Source organism: Papio anubis, chromosome 15, assembly GCF_008728515.1.
Source record: "Papio anubis isolate 15944 chromosome 15, Panubis1.0, whole genome shotgun sequence".
NCBI lineage: Eukaryota > Metazoa > Chordata > Mammalia > Primates > Cercopithecidae > Papio > Papio anubis.
This window is the reverse complement of record NC_044990.1, coordinates 91,050,884-91,076,296: the sequence shown is the minus strand read 5'-3', so window position 1 is coordinate 91,076,296 and position 25,413 is coordinate 91,050,884. Positions and strand designations below refer to the sequence as shown.

The following is a 25,413-nucleotide window of genomic DNA, read 5'->3' as shown; positions in this document are numbered from 1 at the left end:
GGTCTTCTGTGCACTTCACCACAGCAGGGGCAGGAAGGTGCAATGGCCAGACTTGTGGCTCGAGGCAGCTGCCTGGGTTTGAATCTTGGCCCTACTACTTGCTAGCTGTGTGACCCTGGGCAAGGAGCTTCACGTCTCTGTGCCTTTCCTTCCTTAGCTGTAAAATGAGGCTCAAACGCTATTAGCTCCTGCCTGTGAAGCCCTTGGGGCAGTGCCAGGCAGGTAGCCAGTGCTTAGAAAGGCTCAGGTCTCCACTTCTGTGACTCTCCACTTTGCCACAGGGATCTTCTCTTCAAAACCACCACCTCAGCTGAAAACCCTTCAGGGCCCTCATCAGCTCCACCCCTCCCCACCCGCCCAGGCCCCATACGGGCTTCTTCCGGTCATGCTGCTGTCCTAGCCATCAGCGGCAGGAGATACTCGGCTTTGAACTTACTGCTTCCTTCCTTCTACTCTTTCTTTCTTAGCTGCCTGACCACCCTTGCTCATTCTCCAAAGCACAGGCCAAGGTTGACCCTCAGCCCTCCTTCCCATCCCAGAGATGGACAATGTCCTCACCACGCGTTGCCCACACACACCTCAACCAGGATTCTTGTTGTACTGATGCTCACATTCGGGTTTTTAGCCTCTTGTGGTAGACTGGAGGTGGTATCATTTATTCTATTCTATAAACGCTGTTTGTAGTTTGTATGACGGTTATGGTATACACTATGTTTACAAATTAAGAGTTTAGTGTTGGGCATGGTGGTTCACACAAGTAATTCCAGCACTTTGGGAGGCTGAGGTGGGAGGATTGCTTGAGGCCAAGGGTTTGAGACCAGCCTGGGCAACATAGTGAGATCCTGGCTCTATAAAAAAATTTTTAGAAGTTAGTTGGATGTGGTGGTGCTTGCCTATAGTCCCAGCTACAGGGGAGGCCAAGGCAGGAGGATCACTTGAGCCCAGGAGTTTGAGGCTGCAGTGAGTTATGACTGCACCACTGCACTCCAGCCTGGGTAACAGAGTGAGACCCTGTCTCTAAAAATAATAATAATAATTTTTGAAAAGCATTTAGACTATGGGCTGGACAATCCAGGTAGGGCAAGTTATTTCAACTTATGTGCCTTAGTTTGTATAAAAGAGGAGTTACAATGGCTACGCCATAGAGCTGTTCTAGGAATTAAATACATTAGTAGGAAACAGTCCCTTGCACAGAGTAAATGCTAGATAAGCTACTACGATCACTTTTATTATCTCCATTGTTTCCCGGAACACAGGCTGTCCTTTCTGTCAGCGTCTGCCTTCTCATAGACTACGTGGATGTCTGCTAGGAGATGTGTGGGGGTTCCACCAGGAAGTTAGAGGGACAAATGGCATTAAGGGAGCTTCAACGAGGACAGGGTGTCCAAAATTGCACAGATATTGTATAAAATAAGGACAAAAAATGCTTGCTGGATTTGGTAACTTGCAGGTCACTGACATCTCAGACAAGAGCAATCTCTACATGCCGAAGGCAGAAATCACACTGCCTTGGGTCAGTGTGCCCAGTGGGTGGGGGTAGGAAAAGCAGGCACATTTTAAAGAACTTGGGTTTAAAGGTCATGAGAAGGCACAACATCACTTTTATGTTTGAATGTGAGAAGAATGAAACACTCCATTAACAGAAAACAAGACCAATTAGACGGTGAACAGAGAACAAGACAAATCAGACGGTGAGACGGACACAGCTTTTGTCCAAGGTCGGCTTGCAGGAGGTGGCAGGACTCAGCACATGGAGTGGTCACAGGACACATGGGGGTCAGCAGATGACATGCAGGGGTTAGTGGCCGTGAATGCTGCTGAGGAGGGGCCCCAGAACCCCTAGTGTATACAGTCCCCGAAAGATGACGGATGATGAGTGCTGTCTATGTGCTCAGGAGGCCAGGAGGCTGAGCAAGCCATTCCACAGGGGCCACGCAGCCTCAGGGCTATGACCCCATGGGCAGCAGGCAGTCTCTCAGAGTTTCGACTGCAGTGCTGGAAAGAGCTGCTCCAGGCTCAAACTCCAGCTGTCAGAGAAAAACCAAGGCCCTCTGTTTCCACCCTCATGACCAAAGTCAGCCGCCTGTCCCAGCTTCCTGCTCTACTCCTCGCTGCTGGCCAGGCACCTGGTGTTTCAAGGCTAAGACCCACCTGGACTCCTACGTTCACATTAATGATTTTGGCTGAAGAAAGGAAGGCACAAGTAATCACACACACTTTACCATCTTAGCCTGCCGAAGACACAAATGGGACGGAAGGCATCAGCTGCAGCGAAGACGCAGCTCTGCCCTGTGAGGACACTCACCAGATGGAGGGCAGCGTGGAGTTCTGCAGCACGTAGGTGCGGTCCAAGAACAGGAAGATGCTTCTAATCATGATCTGACCAGCAGAAAGAAGAACCATTTACTCATGAATTCTACTAGCAGAATATTCAAGATCAGGCCTTTTGGACTCCATGCTAGCTGTCTCAAATCCAACAACTGTTTCCTGATGGAAAGATGCTGTCCACCACGGTCCTCATGTTTGATTTTTTTTCCTAAAGTTGTGTTTCCTTGGTATGTGATTTCCATCTCTTTAATATCGTAAATCTGATTGTAAGAATTTTAACGCACTTAGCCTAAAACGGTATCTTTTTTTTTTTTTTTTTTTTTTTAAAAGAGATCCTGTGTTCAGGCAAAGCCTAAAGGATATCTTTTAAATTTGGTCACTTTTTGACTGACGTGGTACATCTTACTTGATTAGGGAGATGCACTAAGCTTTTAAAACCCGAGTTCCTGTTACATGATGAGGCTCCTGGACGTGTGTCTCTGACTCTGCGTTACGAGCGGAGTGAGGGGACGCGGGATGATGCACTGGCCCTGTCCTGTGCTCCTACCACCGAGCCCACCACCTGGCCGGGGAGACGTGTGGACACATCTCACTCAAACCTTCCCAAAGACACTCCGCGGGCTCTAGCAGCTGCCAGGTACCTGGCCCAGAAAAGAAACACACCCATCGTCTCCTACTTGTCTCATTTAGAAAACGAAAGATTTCAACCTATTTAGGAAAGCTATTAATACGGTCTTTTCTCTCACTTAATTAACAGCCAGCTCACACCAAAATGTACACATGAAGTGAAGTCAAAGCTAAGACATCTACAAAGCCTAAGATGTTGGTTGTGCAGTTACAGTAAAGACCTGGGATTCAGGCTTGATTTTCTGGAGTAAGTTGTGCTTAAAGAGACATTTAGAGATCCACTCAGGCATTTAAGAATCCTGTCACCACTGCGGACTCTGACTGTGGACCTGAAGGCCAAGAGGGTCAGCAGTGCCCTCCCACAAGAGCTGAGTTCACCTTCCCTGCTTTTCTCGTTGTGCTGTTCACCCATAGCACTGAACACAGACAGAACTTCTACGTCTCAGCTCTCAATCATGTGGGTGAGGGAAGATGGATGAAGTCATGTTTTGATAAAAACATTGCTTACCATTTGTCTGCAGTGGTCCTGCCAGCATGTGTTAATCTTCTTTAAGAATAAAACACTATCTAGTGAGTCTGTACAGACCTGCTAAGGAAAACTTTAAAAAACGCTGGCCAATTTAATTATTACAATTTTTTTGTTGTTTTTTTGAGGTGGAGTCTTGCTCTGTCGCTCAGGCTGGAGTGCACTGGTGCGATCTCAGCTCACTGCAGCGCAGCCTCTGCCTCCCAGGTTCAAACGATTCTCCTGCCTCAGCCTCCTGAGTAGCTGGGATTATAGGCATGCGCCACCAAGCCCAGCTAATTTTTTGTATTTTTAGTAGAGACAGGGTTTCACCATGTTGGTCAGGCTGATCTTGAACTCCTGACCTTGTGATCCACTGGCCTCAGCCTCCCACAGTGCTGGGATTACAGGCATGAGCCACCGCACCCGGCCATTATTACAATTTCAACCCCTTAATTTCAGCTGCTTTCTCCACCGAATACTACACATCATTTAGTAATCGGAATACTGAAAGAATATTAGTCTTGAATGTTCATGTCCCCCAGAATTCACAGGCCGAAACTCTAACTCCACGGTAATAGTGTCAGGAGGCAGGGCCTCTGGGAGGTGATAAGGTCAGGAGAGTGGACAAACCTCAAGAATGGGGTTATGAAAGAGACCCCAGAGAGCTCCCCTGCCTCTTCCACCACACAAGGATGCAGTGGGAAGGTGCTGGCTATCAACCAGGAAGCAGGGCCCCACCAGATATGGAATCTGCCAGTGCCTCGACCCTGGGCCTCCAGCCTCCAGAGCTGTGAGCAACAGACTCCTGCTGCTGATGAGTCAGTCTACGGTGTTTCATCACAGCAGCCCCAGTGGGCTAAGACACACCAGAAGTTCAATCATGGATCTCCGTTATCTCATCACCGATGTGCACTCAGCCTGCCGGCGCCGCTTTCTCTTCCCACGGCCCCCGCTCCCTTTCCAGCCTCCCTCATTCTCTGCTTCCTTCACTGCCAGACACTTTCAAGTCCCTGCTGGCAGAAACACGCCCAGGCCACAAGTGCCCTGGGGCTAGGTGGCCGGACAAAAGGCCCCACTTCACAAAAGGCAGCCACTGAATATATTCCCACGGGGGCTCCTGGAGATGGGGACTGGCATGTTAAGAGTCAGCCACAAGGACTATTTTTTAAAAATTAAAAGAGACGGCACCTCACTATATTCCTAGGCTGGTCTTGAAAGCGTGGTCTTAGTTAATCCTCCTGTCTCAGTCTCCCAAAGTGCCAGGATTACAGGTGTGAGTCAGTGTGCCCAGCCTGTCACAATGTGCAGCCGGACAGGAAAATGGCTCAGGTTTAACTTTCGGCCTCAATGAAAACTGACATGAACTCTCATCCACGCATCAAATTAGGAACACTGTTACCCTGACTCTTTTTTTTTTTGAGACGGAATCTCGCTCTGTCGCCCAGGCTGGAGTGCAGTGGCATGATCTTGGCTCACTGCAAGCTCTGCTTCCCAGGTTTATGCCATTCTCCTGCCTCAGCCTCCTGAGTAGCTGGACTACAGGCGCCCACCACTGCGCCCGGCTAATTTTTTGTATTTTTAATAGAGACGGGGTTTCACCGTGTTAGCCAGGATGGTCTCGATCTCCTGACCTCATGATCCACCTGCCTTGGCCTCCCAAAGTGCTGGGATTACAGGCATGAGCCACCACGCCGGGCCTACCTTGACTCTTAGAATGTATATTTTTAGGAAAACGCCCAAAAAGTAGTTTAGGACAAAGAAACCAGAATATGGGCTCCTAGAGCAAGTGGCCTGGCATCCCTCAGGTTCATGCAAAGCTGAGAATCATAAATGACTATAAACTGCTTTATTGTTTACGAAACACTCTTCACGTCCACTCTCACTGAAAATCTCCTAAACCTTGTGGTGCAGGTATTGTTCCCTTGTATGGATTAAATGTACAAAATAGCTTGTCAAAGTGGACAGAACATGGACTTCCTACGTTTAACCCTTGATCCACCACCTGTCAGCAACACGATACTGGCCAAGCCAAAGGACTTCTCCAGGTCTGTTTCTGCCATGCAGCGAGACACTACACACTCAGAGCCGACGTGAGGCGGTGACAACACCCTCACACACAGAGAGGAGGAAAAACACATCAGTCAAGCAGGGTGCGCAAATCAGACAGGAGCTGGAGTCTCAGGGTGGCAAAGAGTGGCCTGACAAGGAAAGAGTGCCAGGGAGGGTAGGGTGCCAGGCAGAGCCTGAGGAGGAACAGACGGTGCTGAGGACAGCCAAGGGGCTCCCGGGGGTCCTGAATCCTTGTCACACCAGGAAGTGCTGTGACCACAGCTACAGGGGCCTAAGACAGCTTACTCTATTTTCTCTTGGGGCTTTGCTGAATTCTCAGAGAGCACTGCCAGAAAATTAAAAATAGACAGTTACAGCAAAGACCTAATGGCTGAATGGTTAACAGGTTCCTCTGGAAGTACTCTTTTAAAATTGCTCAAAATTGTAATGGCTCATTATATAGGAATCTACAGAAACAGTCTGGAAAAAACAAACAAAAAAATCTGTCCCAAGTACATTTGGACAGGCTTCAAGGAGCCCCAACAGCCATCCTGCAGCTCTAACTCCAGGAGCTGAATGAGAGCTGTGGCCTGGACCTCCCCGCAAGTCTCTGCTGGCAGGCAGGTCACGCCAGCCGAAGGCGTAGCTTTGTTTCTGGATGAGGGTGCACAGATCCTTTAAACTTAATGGGGTTAAACTGACGCCAGTCAATCTGACACCACTGGGCAGCTCAGGTGTTGTGAAGATAGAGTTCCACATGGGGCAGTGTCTTGTTAAGATGGAAAGTCCAACGTAAAGTGCTCATTAAATGAGAAATACTTTCTCTAAAATAGCTCTGTAAAATCAATATAGATCCTCGATCAAAATTTTTTTTGTTATTTCCCACAGAAAAAAGTACAAAATGGTAAGCTAAAATCACAGCGTGGCATTTACTAAGTAAGCTCTGGTCTTCTAAACATCAAAATCAATTCCAGATTCTAGGATATAACAAATAGTCACAATGCTGTGCAAGTAATTCTAGGACGTGAGACATATAGATAGAGTGAGAGTCTGTCAATAGTGTATTCTCGAGATAGGTTCTTCAGCAACCATATTTTTTCTCATTACAGAAAAGGGCCAATCTTCGTTAAAGGATTTATACAGCCTACTGAGATGAGTTAGGCAGGTCTTCAAACAGCAAACAACATCCAACAGCAGAAATGCTTACACCATAGGAAAAACCTACCTATCATATCTGTAATGAAAAAGAAAAAGAAAAAGAAAGCAAAAGACGATGCTTCTGTTGGGGCAGAAGAGGGACACATGCATTTTCTATGCTTGGTTGTCTGCTTCTGCAGTTCCAGGAACAAGGCCCACCTGCTGCCTCTACCCACAGACAGACCACCAGAGGACAGCCCTAGGCCGACCCTCATTCATCCACACAGCTCATGAAGGCAGGCGTGCTGTTTTGCCTCCTTTGATCTGGCCGAGCACTAACAGGGTTCTCTTGGGCTTTCGTCTCTTCATCTAGAAAATATGGCCAACAAAGGTACCTACAGCTCAGGGTGCTGTGAGACAAAGCGATTTATGAATGTGCAGAGCTTGGCCTACTGCCAGCAAGTGCTCCATACACAGTATCTGGTCAAGTGAGAACAGGCACAAAGTCTTTCTAAGGAAAGACAAAGCATGCTGTCGCCAGTGCGGATCATAAAGGCACGCTCAAGAGGCAACTGGAGCTCTGCGACTTCCCCAACAGCCAAGGCTCCCTGCTCACTCCTGTGCCCCTCCCTTCTGCTGGCTACACTGCTCTCACGGGGTCCACCACTGCCTGGCATTCTGCGGCTGACCAGAGCTGCAATGCTGTCAAGGTGAACCAGGGGAAGGAAAACATGAGTTTCATCTACTGTTATCTACAGATTAGATTCTGAGGACAGTTGGCCTGACATTTTTGAAGAGCTCCTGGGGCCCATGCAGCCTGGCTGGGTGGCACGTGGTCCTGCAGCAGCATGTGGTGTGGGTTCTGTAGCAGCTGCCTCTGGCTGAGAGTGTGTATGAGTGCATGGGTACAAAAGGCCTTTATTTTGGGGAAGGGACGTCACCAAGGGCAGGTATCTATTTTGAAAGGGACAGCTAAGTGCAGAATTTATCAAACACGTGAGACAAGAAAATGGACATGGTAAACGAAGAAGATGGTAGTGAATGACTCAATTGTAGTGAATGACTCAATTCCACAAAAGCCCTCTTTCTACCTGTGCATCTGATGGGCTTCATCTATAATCTAATATCAGCATACAATCAAAATATAATCGGCACATAACATTACTTAAATCTGGCCGGGCGTGGTGGCTCACGCCTGTAATCCCAACACTTTGGGAGGCTGAGGCCGAGGCCGGCAGATAACTCAAGATTGGGAGTTCGAAACCAGCCTGACCAACGTGGAGAAACTCCATGTCTACTGAAAATACAAAATTAGCCAGGCATGGTGGCACATTCCTGTAATCCCAGCTACTTGGGAGGCTGAGGCAGGAGAATCGCTTGAACCCAGGAAGTGGAGGTTGCGGTGAGCCAAGATTGCGCCATTGCACTCCAGCCTGGGCAATTAAGAGTGAAACTCCAGTCTCAAAACAACAACACGTTACTTAAATCTTAGAAAGCAGAGTTACTTGAAGTACTGGAATATCCCAGAGGCAAAGGAAATCTGAATATGCAGACCTTGGAATACTCCCTGCTGCACGGTATCATCTGCCATCAGATTAACATTTCGCCATGAGACTGGGCTGGGTCAGAACTCTCTTCCAGCAGAAACAAGCTCTTTGAGAGCAGGACCCTTGCCATTCACGCCTGTCCCTGGTCCCCAGGGCACAGTGCTGAGTTGGACAGAAACACTCACCTACCTTTACTAGGTTAATGTACGAATGTAGCCTAAAAGCCTTCATCACAGAACCTGCCACTTCCTGGTCTCATCATCCCTTCAGACTCTACTTATCAGCCACTAAGCCAGTTGCCATATTAAACTTGCCCCTCGATTCCCACAAGGTGACTGTCCTCTCACCTCCCTGACACCAGCCCTCAGCCACCTCCTCTGATGGCTCTGCTCTTTTTCTTTTTAGAGATGGGGGTCTTGCTCTGTTGCTCAGGCTGGAGTGCAGTGGTGCAATCTCAGCTCACTGCAGCCTCGGCCTCCTGGGCTCAAGCAATCCTCCCACCTCAGCCTCCAGGGTAGCTGGGACCACAGGTGTGAACCACACACCCGACTAATTGTCGTCGAGGCTGCTCTGGAGCTCTTGGGCTCAACTGACCCTCCTGCCTTGGCCTCCCAAAATGCAGTGCTGAGAATAGAGGCGTGAGCCACTGCATCTGGCCACTCTGCTCATTTTTCCTGGGCATCTCATCCGTATCTGGATCCACTGGATCTGTGTCTCCAGCCCCAAATGCACAACAGGCATCTCTACCTGAGTGACTCCTCACCTCCTTCCAAAACAACGTGACCAAGACAGACCCTCCCTGCCTCAATCCGTGTCTGGTTGATCCTTCCACAGCGGTCAGATCCTTTTCCTCTGAACTGTAACAGGTTTGCTGGCAGGATGCTGCCATTCCACTCCGTGGTTTTGCTGCCCAGTCAAACCACCGTGGTGTGAACCACTGCTTGGTTCAACAAAGGTTCCTCCACAATTCAGCATCCACCTTCCCCTCGTTTTTCCCTCTAGGGATCCTGTCAGTGGTCAACTCTCCCACATCCAGCAGCATACCTGGCTCTTCCGCCCAGTAAGCTTCCTCAGTGCCAGGGCTGCCCATGCTGCTCCCCGGCCTGTGCCACCTTGGCATCCCACAGTGCCTGCCACTTCCTCATCCATCCTTTAGGACTTGGCCCAGACATCACTTCGCCCCTGCAATGCTCCCCTACCCAGGTGCGCTGGCTGCTCCTTCTTTAGGTGCCAGGAGCTTATCTGAACCTTTGAAAACCCTTATCACAGGCCGGGCGCGGTAGCTCACACCTGTAATCCCAGCACTTTGGGAGGCTGAGGCGGGTGGATCACGAGGTCAGGAGTTTGTGGCCAACGTGGTGAAACCCTGTCTCTACTGAAAATACAAAAATTAGCTGGGCGTGGTGGTGGGCACCTGTAATCCCAGCTACTGGGGAGGCCGAAGCAGGAGAATGGCTTGAAGCCAGGAGGTGGAAGTGCAGTGAGCCGAGATCGTGCCACTGCTCTCCAGCCTGGGTGACAGAGCAAGACTCCGTCTCACACACAAAAAAACCCCTTATCACAGCACTGCGTAAATGCTTATCCTGATGCTTCTGCCACCTCCATTTGGGTTTAAGCACCAAAGGGACAGAATCCCATTCTGCTCAGATTATTTTCCCAGGGCCTGGCATTATACCTAGCACATGACAGATACTTAAAAACATGTGCCGACCCAATGAAAGGCTGTGGTGTGCTGGTCTATATGCAAACTTATCTCATCACTCTGCCAGAGTGACCTCCGTGAACAATCTAATTCTGGTTTCTTGCTTAAAAAACCTGTGAGGACTCTGGGATACTCACAGACTGAAGTTCAACTCCTTGATAGTAACCACAAAGATTCAAATTCAATCTGCAACTTAGCAGCACAGCCTAAGGGCCACGGCTTCTCTAGAGTTCTAGCTGTGCCCCGCTGCTCGGGGTTTCCAGAGCACCCTTCACCTTCCGGTGCCGCATCCACAGGAGGGGGGATCCTCCCCATCCTTCGGAAGGGTCTCCTCTGGGAGGCTCTGCCCCAGTTGCTTCACATGCCACCATTCCTGGCCTGGCTGGCACAGTTCTCGACTCAAGATATCTCATGACTAATAAGGGCACTTAATATGGTAGCATTTTCCTCTTTCGCCTTTAAGGAACCAAATGATAATTTTTGTAATCCTAATTTTGCCACCGCGCCAGGGAAGTACAGTAATTCCCCTGCCTCTCCCATAGGCCTGCGACTTCTTGGAGGGTAGAAATCGGGCACGGCGGTCGCTTTCCATTTGGCGGTGCCAGTGCAGCAGGTAGAAAGCAAGTGCTTGTGCAGTGAGTGAACTGATGGCACATTAGTCAACCCACAGAGTAGGAGTAACTGGCAGAAGGATCATTTGATCAGGTAATCAAATAGTAGTTTTCAAGTAAATGGGGACTGCAACTAGGGTAGGAACAATTATCGCCTACTGACTCTCACAAATGCCTAAGTCTTTGGGAGAAGGCTTGGGCATCTGCTAAAGACCTCCCCCAAGCCTAGGAGTCAGGCCACTTTTTGGATGGAAACATCCGGAACATGGGTTCCTGGAAGCGCACTGCTGAGCGGTGGCACTGGGGCGGGGCCTGCTTCCGTGCGCCCTCACAGGCGCCTCCTGAGATAAGGTGTACTTTGGCCAGGTTCCAAAAGGTTGTGTGTGGTCACTCATCTCTTGAACAACCTCATGATCTTTAGGAAAGGGCTTTGCTGGAAAACACTGCAGGGCGTATTTACAGAAGCCGGCACCACAGAGCTGGAACTGACCTCACTCACCGCCTGTGGGGGGCGCTGTGGAGACTGTCTGAACAGAGGCCTCTCACCCTGCATTTCAGCTTCCCTGTCACGTGCTTCAGCTTCAGCAGCACCAACTGCTGCAGCTTCCCTGAGGGTCCTTCCAATGAACTCAGAACGGTTTAGTTTCCCAAGATCAGGGACACAGGGGAGCAGAAGTTTCCCTGAATTAGAAGAACACTTAGAAGTAAGCAAACACAAACCACCTAATTTTACATATGAAGAAACGGAGGCCTAGAAAAGTACAGCCACAAGTAGATTTTCTGCAATTATAAACTCTACTTTCTAATTTCTACCCAATGAGACACATGGATAGCTACAGTAATGGGAGGAGGTTAGGGAATGAGATTGAGTCCAGATTACAGAATTTTCTATAGGATGCCAAGGAGCCCAGAAACTCCCCTGTAGACATCTAAGTCACAGCTGGTGTGGCAGCAGAATTCTGAGATGCTCCTGCCTGTCCCCACGTGCAGGATGCTTTACATGCACTGTGAAGGAGCCTGTGAATACGAAGGTCACAATTCTCTGACTGGGTCACAGGTTACCTCACATAAGGCCCCATCTCAGCAGGTCAGATAGGCAGATTCTCCTGCTGGTCTAGAAGCAGAAAAGAGTCAGGCAAGGACTTGTGCATGTGGAGCTGAGAGCGACACCGAGCAACACAGGACAGAAGGCCCCAGGGCCCTCAGTCCCACAACCACAGGAACTGCCTTCCGCCGACTGCCTGCCTTCCGCCAACCACCTGCCTTCCACCGACTGCCTGCCCGTGCTAGCAAAGACCTCAGGTGAGGCCGCAGCCTGGCTGACACCTTGACTTTGTCCATGAGACTGAGCACAGAATCCACTGAATCCCGCCTGGCCTCCTGACAGACACAGCTGTGAGCTGATAAGCGGGTGTCTCTGTACGTTGCCAAGTTGATGGGACTTTGCTGCCTATCACAGAAAGCCAATGCAGACGGTGTTTATTAGAATAAAGGATACTCGAACTTTTAAGACACTTTTCAGAACGTTTCCTAAACACTCAACCATACCCAATAAGTGAGCATGGCTTCCCTTTAATTCAGATCAGCAAAACAATTGAAGGTAAATTTCGCTTAAAAACCTACCATTCTGAGTCACAAAATAAAAGAGAACTTTAAGATCTATTGCTTTAATATTAAGGATACTCATTAGTTCTTTATCATAATAATGTTCAGTTTTGAAAGACTTAATGAATAGAAACTTTATGAACCAAAAAAAGGATATTCTCTAAACGGAAGGATCTGTGCCTGGACGTGGTCTTCACAGGCCTGACGTAGTTGCTTGTACAGCATTGGGGAGACTTTGTGAGAACAGAGATTTTCCACAGCCTGCGAACAAAAGGGGTATATCAATTCTTCAGTATGAACAACAGATTGGTTCACAAAACAACCCTGTTGTTAATACAGCTGTAATCATAACAAAAAGGCACCCCACACCCTACCCCAGTACTTCCGGAATCTACAAATAAATTATTTATTATGGCTAAGTTTAGGGCACTTCTCGTTGGAACACTGCAGTCCAGTCACAGTTGGCATGGGGGTAGGTAACAACAGTTAATGTGGGCACGTTGCACCTGCTGGACTCGGCTCCCAGGCGGCTGGCCCCCGCCACTCCTGAGCGTCTACGGCGCCCAGTCACTGGGGACTCCACCACAGGTTTCATCCTCACAGGCTTGTTTCTGGGTGCTCCGATTCCTCAGTCTGAGGTGGGGGTCAATGCAGTGTGTGTGTGTTTAAGTTCACCTTGATGATTACAAAGTGAAATCAGGGCTAGAGAACCAAGAAAACCTTTTCCCTCAGTGACCACCTTCCCTTCAGGAAGGAGAACAACAGGCTGGGGCTCCAGTTCCCCTCACGCTCCCCAGGGCAGTGATTCGGTCCAAACTGAGCCCCTTCTAGGTGACACTGGCCAGACTACATTGTTTCCTATTTATTTTTCTGTAGGCTAGATGTGTAATTCACTTCAGTTTTTTTCTTAAGAAACTTTTTTTTTTCTATGAACAACCCTAGTAAAATAAGAAATCTTTTTTTTTTGAGTTGGAGTCTTGTTCTGTTGCCCAGACTGGAGTACAATGGCAGGATCTTGGCTCACTGCAACCTCCACCTCCTGGGTTCAAGCGATTCTCCTGCCTCAGCCTCCCGAGTAGCTGGGATTATACGTGCTCGCCACCACACCCGGGTAATTTTTGTATTTTCAGTAGAGGAAGGGTTTCACCATGTTGGCCAGGCTGGTCTCAAATGCCTGACCTCAGGTGATTTGCCTGTCTCGGCCCCCCACAGAGCTGGGATTACGGGTGTGAGCCACCCCGCCCAGCTGACACCATTTTTTGAGGCAGAAAAATTTTTCTCACAATATTTTTACCCACCTCAAAGAAACAATGCTTGTACATTCTTACCAGTTCTAATGAAATTTCCTAGCCAGGCACAGTGGCTCACAAGGTCAGGAGTTCGAGACCAGCCTGACCAACATGGTGAAACCCCGTCTCTACTAAAAATACAAAAATTAGCCAGGCGTGGTGATGCATACCTGTAATCCCAGCTACTCAGGAGGCTGAGGCAGGAGAATCGCTTGAACTCAGGAGGCAGAGGTTGCAGTGAGTCAAGATTGTGACACTGCACTCCATCTTGGGTGACAGAGCAAGACTCTGTCTCAAAAAAAAAAAAAAATTCCTTTCCAATCTTATGTACAAAAACTTAAACTCATTCAATTCAAATATGAAATATTATAAACAGAAATGTGGTTTTTCTAACAAGTTTTGAACCAATGTGGGGTTCAAAAACAGAATAAAAACACTTTAGATAAATACTCTGAATTTAATTCGGATACAATATTCCCCTAGAAAAAAAGGTAAACTAAAGTTATAGAGCTATTCATTTTACTAATACTTACAAGTATTAACAATTCCAATACTAAATATCGGAGAGCTGCTACACGTCAACCAAAGTACAGTGATTACTACCATATAAAATACATGCATATTTATAAAGACCAAAAGAGGATGTGGAATAATTATAATCTCTTTTTTAATAATTATAATCCTATTTTCTAGCAAGCTTATTATCAGCATAATAACAAAGAAATACAAACTTTCCCCTACATTTTGTCTTACTATAGAAAATAGGGAATTCCTACCCACATTCTGTATTTACTTCAACTCCTTTCTCAAACTCTTCAATTCCATCCCTTTGAATTCCATGTCTTCATAATTTGGTCAAAGGTCTGCCACCCTTTTGTCTCCTCAAACAACCAAGAGAACTTTACAACAAAGGTTTTGCTCTAGTAGTTAAACATTAGTGAATCCCACAAACATAATTATTACAAAGCAAGTTTTTTATATAACACATGAAGAAAATGTATTTTCTTCAGCAAAAATCAAGATAAGCTTAGTGGTGCATATCCTTCATAAAACAGTAACTTATGACCATTTTCTGGATGTTTTAATTCCTAAACCAAGAACCAATATCCTTAAAACCATCTCTTCCTAGTTGTGGCAAATGACTGAATATTTTATAACCCACTCTGCCTCCTCTGTGTCCTATTTGGTGCATATTTACTATTCATATGAGTCATATTGCAATTTACTTTGTTTTTAAAACTAAGAATTTAGGAGCCTCTCAAAACAAGTAGCAAGCCCTGGGTAACCCAGGTTTGCTGTAGGTGCTGAGTCAGGACTCCCGGCTTCATATTACAGGCACTCATCACTGGAAAGGCGACAGCCTTTGTTTCTCCCCGCCCTGCCAACTCCTTGCTGGCAGGAATATACTGGAAGACTTTTTTGTGCTGTTATAGAAGCAGCACAGCATAGGAGTTGCCCCTCCCCAAAATAGATTTTTGACACTCAATCATATTTTGAGATTTAGAAATACCCTTTCTGGATGCATAAAGCAACTAATCAGATGGTACTGTGTGCTTCATGTTGGTGCACTCATTCGTATTTTAAAGATTCACCCCAGGGAAAAGGAATGTAATCCAATGATCGGAGGTGGAGAAGTATCATTTGCATTCTATCCTACTAGTATCAAGATGCTTTCCCCGTATAAACAGCCAAGCGAGGAAACTTGATGTATATCTTCACCCAGCACTGTCTCTCCTCACATCACAGCTACTTCCTAACCAGCAGGTTTGTCAAATGATTGTCTGTATTAGCTCAACAGACACGTGTGTGAATGTCAAATACACGTCTATTTATAGTGTCAAAGCATTGCCTGGAGTGAACTCACTGCTACTTAAACAAAATGCTCACTGCGGATAAGGGCAATCCCTGCTCTCAGGTGTGGAAGACAGAACAAGGAAGTCCACGGAGCTGTGGGACATGACCTCTATAGTCACACAGAGACCTCCACAGCCACATGGGGCGTGACCTCCATAGTCAGCCAGCTAATAGGTGAGACCTCATTGAAGACACAGCAAGGACTCTCCATAGTCACACAGAGTATTCCCTCCATAGCTGGCCATTGCATTTGGTGCATTCCCATAGTCACACACAGAGACCTCCCCACAGCTGCTACATGGGGCGCGGGACCCACACACAGAGTATCTCCATAGCTGGCTGGCTGTGACGGGTGCATTCCCATAGTCAGCTGTATATTCCCTACAGCCACATGGGGCGTGACCTCCATAGTCACACAGAGACCTCCATAGTCACACAGAGACCCCCACAGCCACACAGGCAAGACCCACAGCCACTGGGTCAGACCGTAGTCACACAGACTCTCCACGCCACACAGACGGTGACCTACAATCACACAGCTGCAATTCTATAGCACACAGATGAGACTCTGTCACACAGAGACTCCACAGTCACACACAGAGACCCCACAGCCACTGGATCTTGGTATTCCCAGTCACACAGTGATCTCCACAGTCACACGGACGAGATATCCACAGTCACACACGACGAGACCTCCAGTCACAGAGCAACCTCCACAGCCACATAGACAAGATGTCCACAGCCACACAGGATGCGACCTCCATAGTCATACAGCGACCTCCACAGTCACACAGACGAGACCTCCACAGTCACACAGCGACCTCCACAGTCACACAGACGAGACCTCCACAGTCACACAGCGACCTCCACAGCCACACAGGACGAGGACTCCACATAGTCAGCTACACAGCTTTGGACTCTCCATTGAAGCCCACAGACTCCAGACTCCACAGCCAACAGCTAAATTCCCATTGTGTCGGGCTGGCCAGACGACCTCCACAGTCACACAGCGACCTCTTGGCTGCATCTTGGCATCTCCACAGTCAGGCCACAGACGGTGCATCTCCACAGTCACAGCATTCCTCCACAGTCAGCTAATAGACGACTTCCACACAGCCACAGCCACACAGGACGACCTCCATAGTCACACAGCGACCTCCACGGTCACACAGACGAGACCTCCACAGTCACACAGACGACATCCACAGCCACACGGGATGAGATCGCCATAGTCACACAGTGACCTCCACAGTCACACAGATGAGATGTCCACAGCCAGTCAGGACAGCAGACCTCCACAGCTCTGGGCTGGCTATTGCATCTGGCATTGGATTCACAGCCACATGGACGAGACCCCATAGTCATGGCATCTCCAGCCAGCCGGCCAGACGGAGATTCCTCCATAGTCACAGACTTGGTATTGACCCACAGCCTGGCCAGACGACTCACAGCCACAGAGACTCCACAGCCATTGGCCAGGACAAGACTCCCCCATAGTCATTGGTCTGAATACCTCCACGCAACAGACGGGACTCACAGTCACACAGAGACCTCCACAGCCACACAGGACGAGACCTCCATAGTCACACAGCGACCTCCACGGTCACACAGACGAGACCTCCACAGCCAGTCGGATGAGACCTCCACAGTCACACAGGAGAGACATCCACAGCCACACGGGACGAGATCTCCATAGTCACACAGCGACCTCCACAGTCACATGCGGGATGGTAACCTTATTAGTCACATTTAGCATCTTCACAGCCACACAGGATGAGACCTGCGTAGCTGTGGGGGTCCCATCCCTACACTGGGTCTGCAGCTTGGGTGTGAGGGAAGGATGCCACCTAATACGAAGGATTAACCGCTCCCCTTCACTGACCATTATCACCTGCTATCAACATGTCACGGAGACAACTACTCTGTGACTCAAGAAAGACAGCCTGGCTTTCCTCAGAGCTTGGCAGCCAGGGCGCAGTGGTTCGCCACTGGGAACTCCCAGCACTTTGGGTACAGCATGGGAGGACTGGGTTTGTCCAGTGCAGTTCCCAAGCAGACCTGACAACGCAGGGAGGCCACACCTCCCTCTTTAAAGGCCTGAGAGGTTAGTGTTTGTGCAACAACAAACAAAAACACCAGTTCTAAATCAAAAAACATAGCCTTTCTCTTGAAAACCTTTTTGAGACGGAAGCCCGGCCTCTCTGGTCGCCCAGGGCTGGAGGCAGTGGCCGGATCTCGCCCACGGTAAGTCTGGCCTCCCGGTTCACTTCTCCCGCCTCAGCCTCCCGGCTAGACTACAGGCGCTCACACCAAGAGCTTGTATTTTAGTAGAGACGGTTTCACCTCAGAAAGCAGCTAGGATGGTCTCGGACCCTGACCTCAGTGGATCCACCCGCCTCTCGCCTCCTCCCCGCTGATTACAGGCTTGAGCCACCACACCGCCCTTCTTGAAACTTTTCTTGAAATGCAGTCTTCAGTTTTCTGTTGTCTCATTTATCAAAAAGTAGGACTAAAACATAGAGACACAAGACACAGAAGATATACTTTCTTCAGGGAGTTAGTTATTACAGACCTAAATTCAGGTGGTTAAACAGAAAAGATCTATGCCTTCCTAACATTCTCCTCTACACATTACAGGAGGAAAATGATAAAAACAAAGTAACAGGCTGGGCGTGGTGGCTCACGCCTGTAATCCCAGCACTTTGGGAGGCCGAGACGGGCAGATCACGAGGTCAGGAGATCGAGACCATCCTGGCTAATACGGTGAAACCCCGTCTCCACTAAAAATTACAAAAAACTAGCCGGGCGAGGTGGCAGGCGCCTGTAGTCCCAGTTACTCAGGAGGCTGAGGCAGGAGAATGGCGTAAATCCGGGAGGCGAAGCTTGCAGTGAGCTGAGATCTGGCCACTGCACTCCAGCCTGGGCGACAGAGCAAGACTCCATCTCAAAACAAAAAAACAAAAAAAACAAAGTAACAAACAGAGAAACAACAGGTCAGCTGAGGTCCACACAGTGTAAGCAACAGGACTCCTAAGGGATTTAGAGGTAAAGGGAGACTGAGCAAAACCAAAAACCAAACACGAAACAAAAACTTTCAAACTTGGGTGAGAATTGGTCCTTTCACATAAGATTCTTTGGCAACATATACACCACCCCACCTATACAAAAACTTAGACTTTATTTTGAAATACCAAGTCAAATGTATTGCCTGCTTGATCAGACATCAGTAATTTCACATTTGCTTTTCTTAGATTTCTATCCCACTTGCTTCCAACAGATCTGAGGCAGCTCATGCTTCAGACTCTGTGAGAGGCCAGAAGCCCACCTGTGTGTGGAGAGATGACCAGCTGCACATGCCCACAGGTAAGGGAATCAACTGATTCCACATGTCCCCTGGTGGGGCAGCACCTCCAGAGATGCCCCTGGAATTTGCGATGTCTCATTCCAAAGAGGAACCAGTGACTGTCATTTTGGGGTAAGCATTCCTAGTTCTCAGGGTTTCAAGACAGACACCTAAAGCACCTGCAAACATTGTTCATAATATGTACAGTGATTGTTTTATAAGACACATCACTGTGTACAAGGTGTTGCAAAGTATAATTCCACCATTTTAAGTAAAAACAATGAGGCAGCAGATATCAGACAGCCAAATCTCCAGGAAAAAAGTAGTAAGAAGCTTTAGCTGTAAGGTGTAATATTTTATTAAACCAAAGACCTCTGAGAGTTCAGGTGGGACTCTTGTTTCTAGTCAAGACGCAGTACAAGAACTGTATTAACTTTCTGCCTGAAATAACCACAAAATCAGACAAAATATATGAAGTAACAGTTTTTGAAGCACTGAGCACTGGGCTATGAGAGACAGTGAATCTCAGAAAGATGGGAGGCAAATAGGCTCCAACTGCTCAGTTTCCTGCATGGAGAGCTTCCAGGCTGTAGTGAGGGGGCCCTGAGTGAGTAGCTGGGACTACAGGCGTGCAACACCCCACTAGGCTAATTTTTACATTTTTTGTAGAGATGGGGTTTCACCATGTTGCCTAGGCTAGTCTCGAACTCCTGGGCTCAAGTGATCAGGCCACCTAGGCCTCCCAAAGTGCTGGGATTACAGGTGTGAGCCACTGAGCCCAGCCTGTCAATATTGTTAAGAAATTAATTCTCCTACATTGATCTATAGATTCTATATACTATCAATCAAAATCTTAGCACACTTTCTTATACAAATTGGCTGATTCTGAAATTCACATGGAAACACAAGGGACCAAGAATAGCCAGAAACCTGTGCAAATGTATGAGGTTGGGGAGCCAACACACCCCGATTTCACACCTCACTCCACCTACTCCTGCATGGTTTCTGACAAAGGAACAAAGGCAATTCAGTAGGGGAAAAGAGGCTGAATAACTGGACATTTGCAGGGAAAATACTGACTCTAGATTTTTTGTTTGTTTGTTTATTTTTTGAGATGGAGTCTCATTCTGTTGCTCAGGCTGGAGTGCAGTGGCACAACCTCGGCTCACTGCAACTTCTGCCTCCCGGGTTCAAGTGATTCTCTGGCCTCAGCCTCCCGAGTAGCTGGGATTCCAGGCGCCTGCCACCATGCCTGGCTAATTTTTTGTATTTTTAGTAGAGATGGGGTTTCACCATGTTGGCCAGGCTAGTCTCAAACTCCTGAGTGCTCAGGTGATCCACCCGCCTTGGCCTCCCAAAGTGCTGGGATTACAGGCATGAGCCACTGCTCTGACTCTAGATTTATATTTCACAATATATATAAAAATTCACTCTACATAGATCATAGACCTAAATGTAAAATCTAAAACTCTAAAATGTCTGGAAGAAAATATAAGAGAAAACTTTGTGACCTTAGATTAGGCAAGATTTCTTGGATACTAAAAGTACAGTCCATAGAAGAACAAACTGATACATGTGACCTGAAAACTTAAAACTATTACTCTTCAAATGGCACAGTTAAGAGAATCAAAAGACAAGTTGAAGACTAGGGAGAAAGTATTTGTAAGGCAAATATCTGATATAGGACTTGTATCCAGAATACTTAATAAACTCAAATACTCAATAGTAAGAAAATAACCAACACAACAAAAATGAGCAAAATATTTAAATAGACACTTCATCTAAAAAGATACACAGAATGGCAAGTAAATATGAAGATGCTTCACATCAGAGGGAAATGCAAACTAAAACCACAACGACACTCCACCACACACCCACTAGCGCAGCTAAAATTACAGACTGAGGACACCACATGCTGGTGGCGGACTGGAACTGGAACTCCCATACACTGCTGGGAGAGGCACAAAAGGGGCAGCCACTGTGAAAAACAAGAAATTTCATAAAAAGGTAAACATATATTTTCCATATGACCCTTGAGAACTTACTTCTAGATAAAGAAGTAAGCAGAACTTACCTGAGAGGAATAAGAATGTATGTCCAAACAAAGGGTCATTCACAGATGTTCACAGCAGCTTTATTTAAAACAACCCAAGGCCGGCGCAGGGGCTCCCGTCTGTAATCCCAACACTTTGAGAGGCCAAGGCAGGCGGATCACCTGAGCTCAGGAGTTTGAGACCAGCCTGACCAACATGGTGAAAATACAAAAATTAGCCAGGTGTGGTGGCGGGTGCCTGTAGTCTCAGCTACTCGGGAGGCTGAGGCAGGGGAATCGCTTCAATCTGCGAGGTTGCAGTGAGCCAAGATCGCGCCACTGCACTCCAGCCTGGGGTGACAAGAGTGAAACTCCATCTCAAAGAAACAAATATAAAACCCCAAACATGGACACCCAAATGTCCATTAACTGATGAATGGAGAAAATAACTGTGGTATGCCCATTCTACGGGGTAATAAACAAGTTACCATCACATTGCGTGCGCATGAATCTCGAAAGCACTGTCCTAAGTGAATGAAGCCAGACACTACAAAATAGATGACTGCATTTAGATAACGTTCTGGAAATGACAAAATATAGTGACAGAAAGCAAATGGGGGACTGTCAAGGGTTAGGAGTCAGGGGAGAGGGCTGATTGCAAAAGTGGTCATGGCAATTTCGGGGGTGGTAAAAATATTCTACCATTCTACCAAGAAAGAGTCTATCTTGACCGTGGTGCTGGTTACATAACTGTATATATACATCTGTTAAAACTTCTTGGAGTGCACATTATATGTAGACTGTATCTCAAAGCTGATAAGAAAACATAATTCACTTGCACTTCAGACAAAGAATGGATGTATGTACACCAAACTGTCAACAGTTTTCTTTGGGTGGTAGGAGTATAGGTGATTGAAGTCTTCTTTTATATATTTTTTATAATTTTTACAATGCAGTCACTTGCATATCCAGAAAAGAATTTTTTAAATTCAAGTATTTTAATAGAAATAATTGTATGACACATCGTGACCCAAAATGTAGATATCAGACTACTTAATGAACGTTGTTTTACAAAAAGACGATGCCAGAAAAAAACATCCGCATGTAAATAAAATATCCAAGTATGGTAAAATGCACTTTTAGCCATTTTTTGTTACTTTATAAATGGAACACCATCACTTTGAATTAAACGCTACAAAATCTGAATATCTTAAAGGCAACCACTGATCACAAAACAGAGAAGAAAACCACTGTTTTGGAATTTTGAAGTTTTGCAAAATCTGAGTATCTTAAAGGCAACCATTAATCACAAAACACAACAGAGAAAAAACCCTTCTATTACTGTGGCAAGTGACACAGTACTAACAGTTTTATTTACAACGAGAGAAATAATTTGCTGTATACTTGCAAAATACGAGTCACGTGGCTCCTAGAAACACACCTCCTTCTCTTCGGTAATGGGATAACTTTAAGAATCGTTCTAAGCAGCTTAAGCCTGAAAACAAAAATTCCACCACGGCAATAAACAAAACCACTTGTTGCCTCTGGGGCTCCCGGCCCTGCAGTGGAGGCAAACGCCCTGCCTTTCCGCTCCCCGGCGAGAGCCTGCGAGGCACCCGGAGCGGCCGCCCGGCCGCGTCTGCGTCACGCGGGGCAGGAGCGGCGCCCCCAGCCTCGGCCGCCGCCTCACCTGGTAGAGCTCCTCGAGGTTGTACCTGATGGAGGTGCTGCTCTGCACGGCCCGCACCGCCTCGTGCAGCTTCCGCCACGTGTCTTGCGTGTAGTTGTCGGGCAGCCGGGGTCTGTCTGCAGGGCGGAGAGAGAGCGGGCGGCTCAGGGCGCGCCGCGAAGCGCCCCGCGTCGCCACCCCCGACCCGGCCGGCGCCCCAGCGCCCGCGCTCAAGAGGCCCGTACGGATCTCCGGCCTTCCCCCCAGGGCGGGCGGGGTCTCGTGGGGCCCCCGCTGGGGTCGCCCGGCCCTCGACCCGGCCGCCGCACCCACCTCGGAAGTTCTTGATGACCAGCTTCTTGGAGCCGCCCGCGCCCCCCGGCTTGGCGGGCGCGGCGGCCAGGGCCGCGGGCTTGGTGAGGCCGTTGGTGCGGCCCACGAGCGCCGAGAAGCTGCCCTTCCGCGGGGCCTCGTCCGCCATGGCTGGGCCGGAACCGCCGCGCCCCGCCCCGAGCGCCGCCGCCCGCCCAGCTCCGCTCCGCCCGCCCCGGTCCGCGCGGCCTCCGCCCCGTCCTTCTCGCGCGCCCCGCCCCGCCCCGCCCCGCCCCGCCCGCGTGCCCGAGTCCAACCGCCGCCGCGCCCGGCTACTGCTGAGCGCTTAGGGGCGCGCGCTGGGAACCCCTCCTGAGGGATCGGACCCCCCCTAAGAGCTTCGGACACCCATTCCTGGCTCGAGGGCGCGCGCCGGGACCCCCACCCCCGCCCCCGAGGGATCGGGACAGCCCCGGTTCCGGGGGGCGCACCGGGACACCCCCGGGGCTCTGGGTACCCCGCCCTGGCTCGGGGGTGCGTGCCGGGGGCCCCCTCCTGAGGGGCTCGGGAGCCGGGACCCCCTCCTGAGGGCCCCAGGGAGCGCTCCTCCTGAGGGTTCGGCACCCCCACCCGGGGCGTGAGACCACCTCGAGGGCTCGGGGGTGCGCGCCAGGACGTGCCCCAACTTCTGAAGGCTCGGGAGCGCGCGGCGGAGGCACCTTATGAGAGCTCGGGAGCGCGCGCCATGTCCCTCCCTTCCACCCCCTCTCGGGCGCGCGCGTCCCGAGGCCCTGGCCCAGCCCGGCGCGGAGCGTGATCCGCGGCCTCGTTTTCACAAGGGGCAGTCGAGGGGACAGCGCAGTGAAAGGCAGTTTAGCAGTGGGGCTGTTCTCGCCACTGGACCCCAAACCCCTCAGCCCGGGCCGGCCCGAACACATAATCAGAGCCGCTGGCGTCCCGGCTGAGAGGACGGGGGCCCGACAGAAAGACCCCGGGACCCCTTAGCCCGAGCGTGTCGCCGAGCCGGTCCCCGGATTCTCCCTCCGGAACCAGCCTGCGCACAGGCGACGGGGTCGGGGGCTCCGGGACCCAGACGGACCGAGGGCCGGAAGTGACGCCAGCTGGCCCGCTTGGGGTGTAGGGGGTGGCGCTCTGTGCTCGGCGGCGCTGCCATGGCACACATTACCATCAACCAGTACCTGCAGCAGGTGGGTCCTAGCCGGGGAGCGCGCGGCGGTGTGGTTGGCCCTCGGCGTGTTCCGTGTGTCCCCTCCTGCCTTGGACCCTCAGGCGTCTTCCTTTCGCGCCTCGCCCCCTGTCCTCTGTCCGGGTCCCCGGCGGGCAGCGGCGCGAGCCGACTGAAAGGCCGAACAGCGGCGGCCGGGGCTCCCCTGCAGGGCCGCCGTGGGGGCCGGGCGGTGTGCGTGGATCGCGGAGTTGTAGCGGTGTAAGTAGACGCGGGGGCTCCAGGTCACTGCCCTCATTTGCTGGCGTGTGTGGCCGCGCCCCCAGGGGGCCCGAAGGGCCTGCGAGCCGCGCCAAGGGCCCGGTGTGGGCGGTGCTGTGTCGGGTGGACGCTGCTTCCCAGCAGGATGCGGGATGACTTCGGGGACTCCAGGAGGCGATGGAGGGGTAAGCGCGAGGCTGTGGCCGTGTTGCAGGCCGGGCTGGTGCCCCTGGTCTTCGCTGTGTTTTAATGCCCTTCACTCTCCAAGCACAATGCACACTTCATATCGCTCGGTAGATGCGTCTGACGGGTGTTGTTCAACAGCCTTACAGGCTTCAAAGCGCATATTCTTTCCACTTAACTATGCCTGTCCTCAGAACCAGCACTGTGGTAACAGGAATAGGAAAAATAGGGAATGGATTTTTAAAATATTTGAAGGAAACATTACCAGGACGTGGTGAATAAGAATGGGTGGGCTGAGGGACACCGAGGAGTTAAGAATGATTCCCAGGTTTGTAGTCTGGGAAAAAGATGAATAGAGTGGATTTGGAGGGAGAAATAAATTAAGTTTTGGGCATGTTGAGTTTGAGGTATCTGTTGACAACTAGGTAAAGATACGAACTTGGGCCGGGCGCGGTGGCTCAAGCCTGTAATCCCAGCACTTTGGGAGGCCGAGACGGGCGGATCACGAGGTCAGGAGATCAAGACCATCCTGGCTAACACGGTGAAACCCCGTCTCTACTGAAAATACGAAAAAAAACTAGCCGGGCGAGGTGGCGGGCGCCTGTAGTCCCAGCTACTCGGGAGGCTGAGGCAGGAGAATGGCGTAAACCCGGGAGGCGGAGCTTGCAGTGAGCTGCGATCCGGTCACTGCACTGCAGCCTGGGCGACAGAGCGAGACTCCGTCTCAAAAAAACAACAACAACAACAACAAAAAAAGATACGAACTTGACAGCCGAAAAGTCTGACATCATTGGGACCAGCAGGTGCTTGGTTAATTGAGAAAACTGGTTAAAACAGGAATCACGAAAAGATGGATATATGCTTTTAACTTAAAACATGAAAGTATACATTCACTTGCCAATTTTTTTTTTTAACCGCTTACCTCTAGTTTGATACTTGCCAATCTGGATGTAGGCCCAAGGCCTTTTCTTTAGGCTATGTCTGTTTTGGCCTAATCTTTGCAGAGTTAACATTTTCCAATATAAGTTTATTTAAAGTTAAGGATATAGGCATTTAAGAACCACTTTGATACGATTATCTTTAGAATTTTCTTAATCTTTTACAATTTTTCCCCCACACCTTTTTTTTTTTAAGAAACTCAAGTGAGCCTTTTAAAAACTTGCAACTTAG

The 25,413-nt window shown here is 49.3% G+C and overlaps 2 protein-coding genes across 8 annotated transcripts in view; one reads left to right on the top strand and one right to left on the bottom strand.

Moving 5' to 3' along the window:
* CUL4A (cullin 4A) overlaps positions 1-24,361 on the bottom strand; it is a 58,826-nt gene extending 34,465 nt beyond the window's left edge. For 2 of the 5 annotated variants that reach the window (XM_003914090.4, XM_021929821.2), the window contains exons 1-5: positions 22,635-22,925; positions 22,323-22,438; positions 12,272-12,375; positions 3,464-3,533; positions 2,306-2,379 (exon numbers count right to left, since the gene is read on the bottom strand). In XM_003914090.4, the coding sequence (XP_003914139.2) occupies positions 2,306-2,379; positions 3,464-3,533; positions 12,272-12,375; positions 22,323-22,438; positions 22,635-22,782 (512 nt within the window). In that variant the 5' untranslated portion in view covers positions 22,783-22,925. Of the gene's footprint in view, positions 1-2,305; positions 2,380-3,463; positions 3,534-11,008; positions 12,240-12,271; positions 12,376-20,674; positions 20,831-22,322; positions 22,439-22,634; positions 22,926-23,812 lie in introns of those variants that run through there. The other 3 variants (XM_017951441.3, XM_017951440.3, XM_009192274.3) reach the window with 3 other exon arrangements.
* Positions 23,705-25,413, top strand: part of PCID2 (PCI domain containing 2) — a 37,744-nt gene continuing 36,035 nt past the window's right edge. For 2 of the 3 annotated variants that reach the window (XM_009192272.3, XM_009192271.3), the window contains exon 1: positions 23,705-23,821. In XM_009192272.3, coding sequence (XP_009190536.1) covers positions 23,786-23,821 — 36 coding nt within the window. In that variant the 5' untranslated portion in view covers positions 23,705-23,785. The remainder of the gene's footprint in view (positions 23,822-25,413) is intronic. The other variant, NM_001168978.1, reaches the window with a different exon arrangement.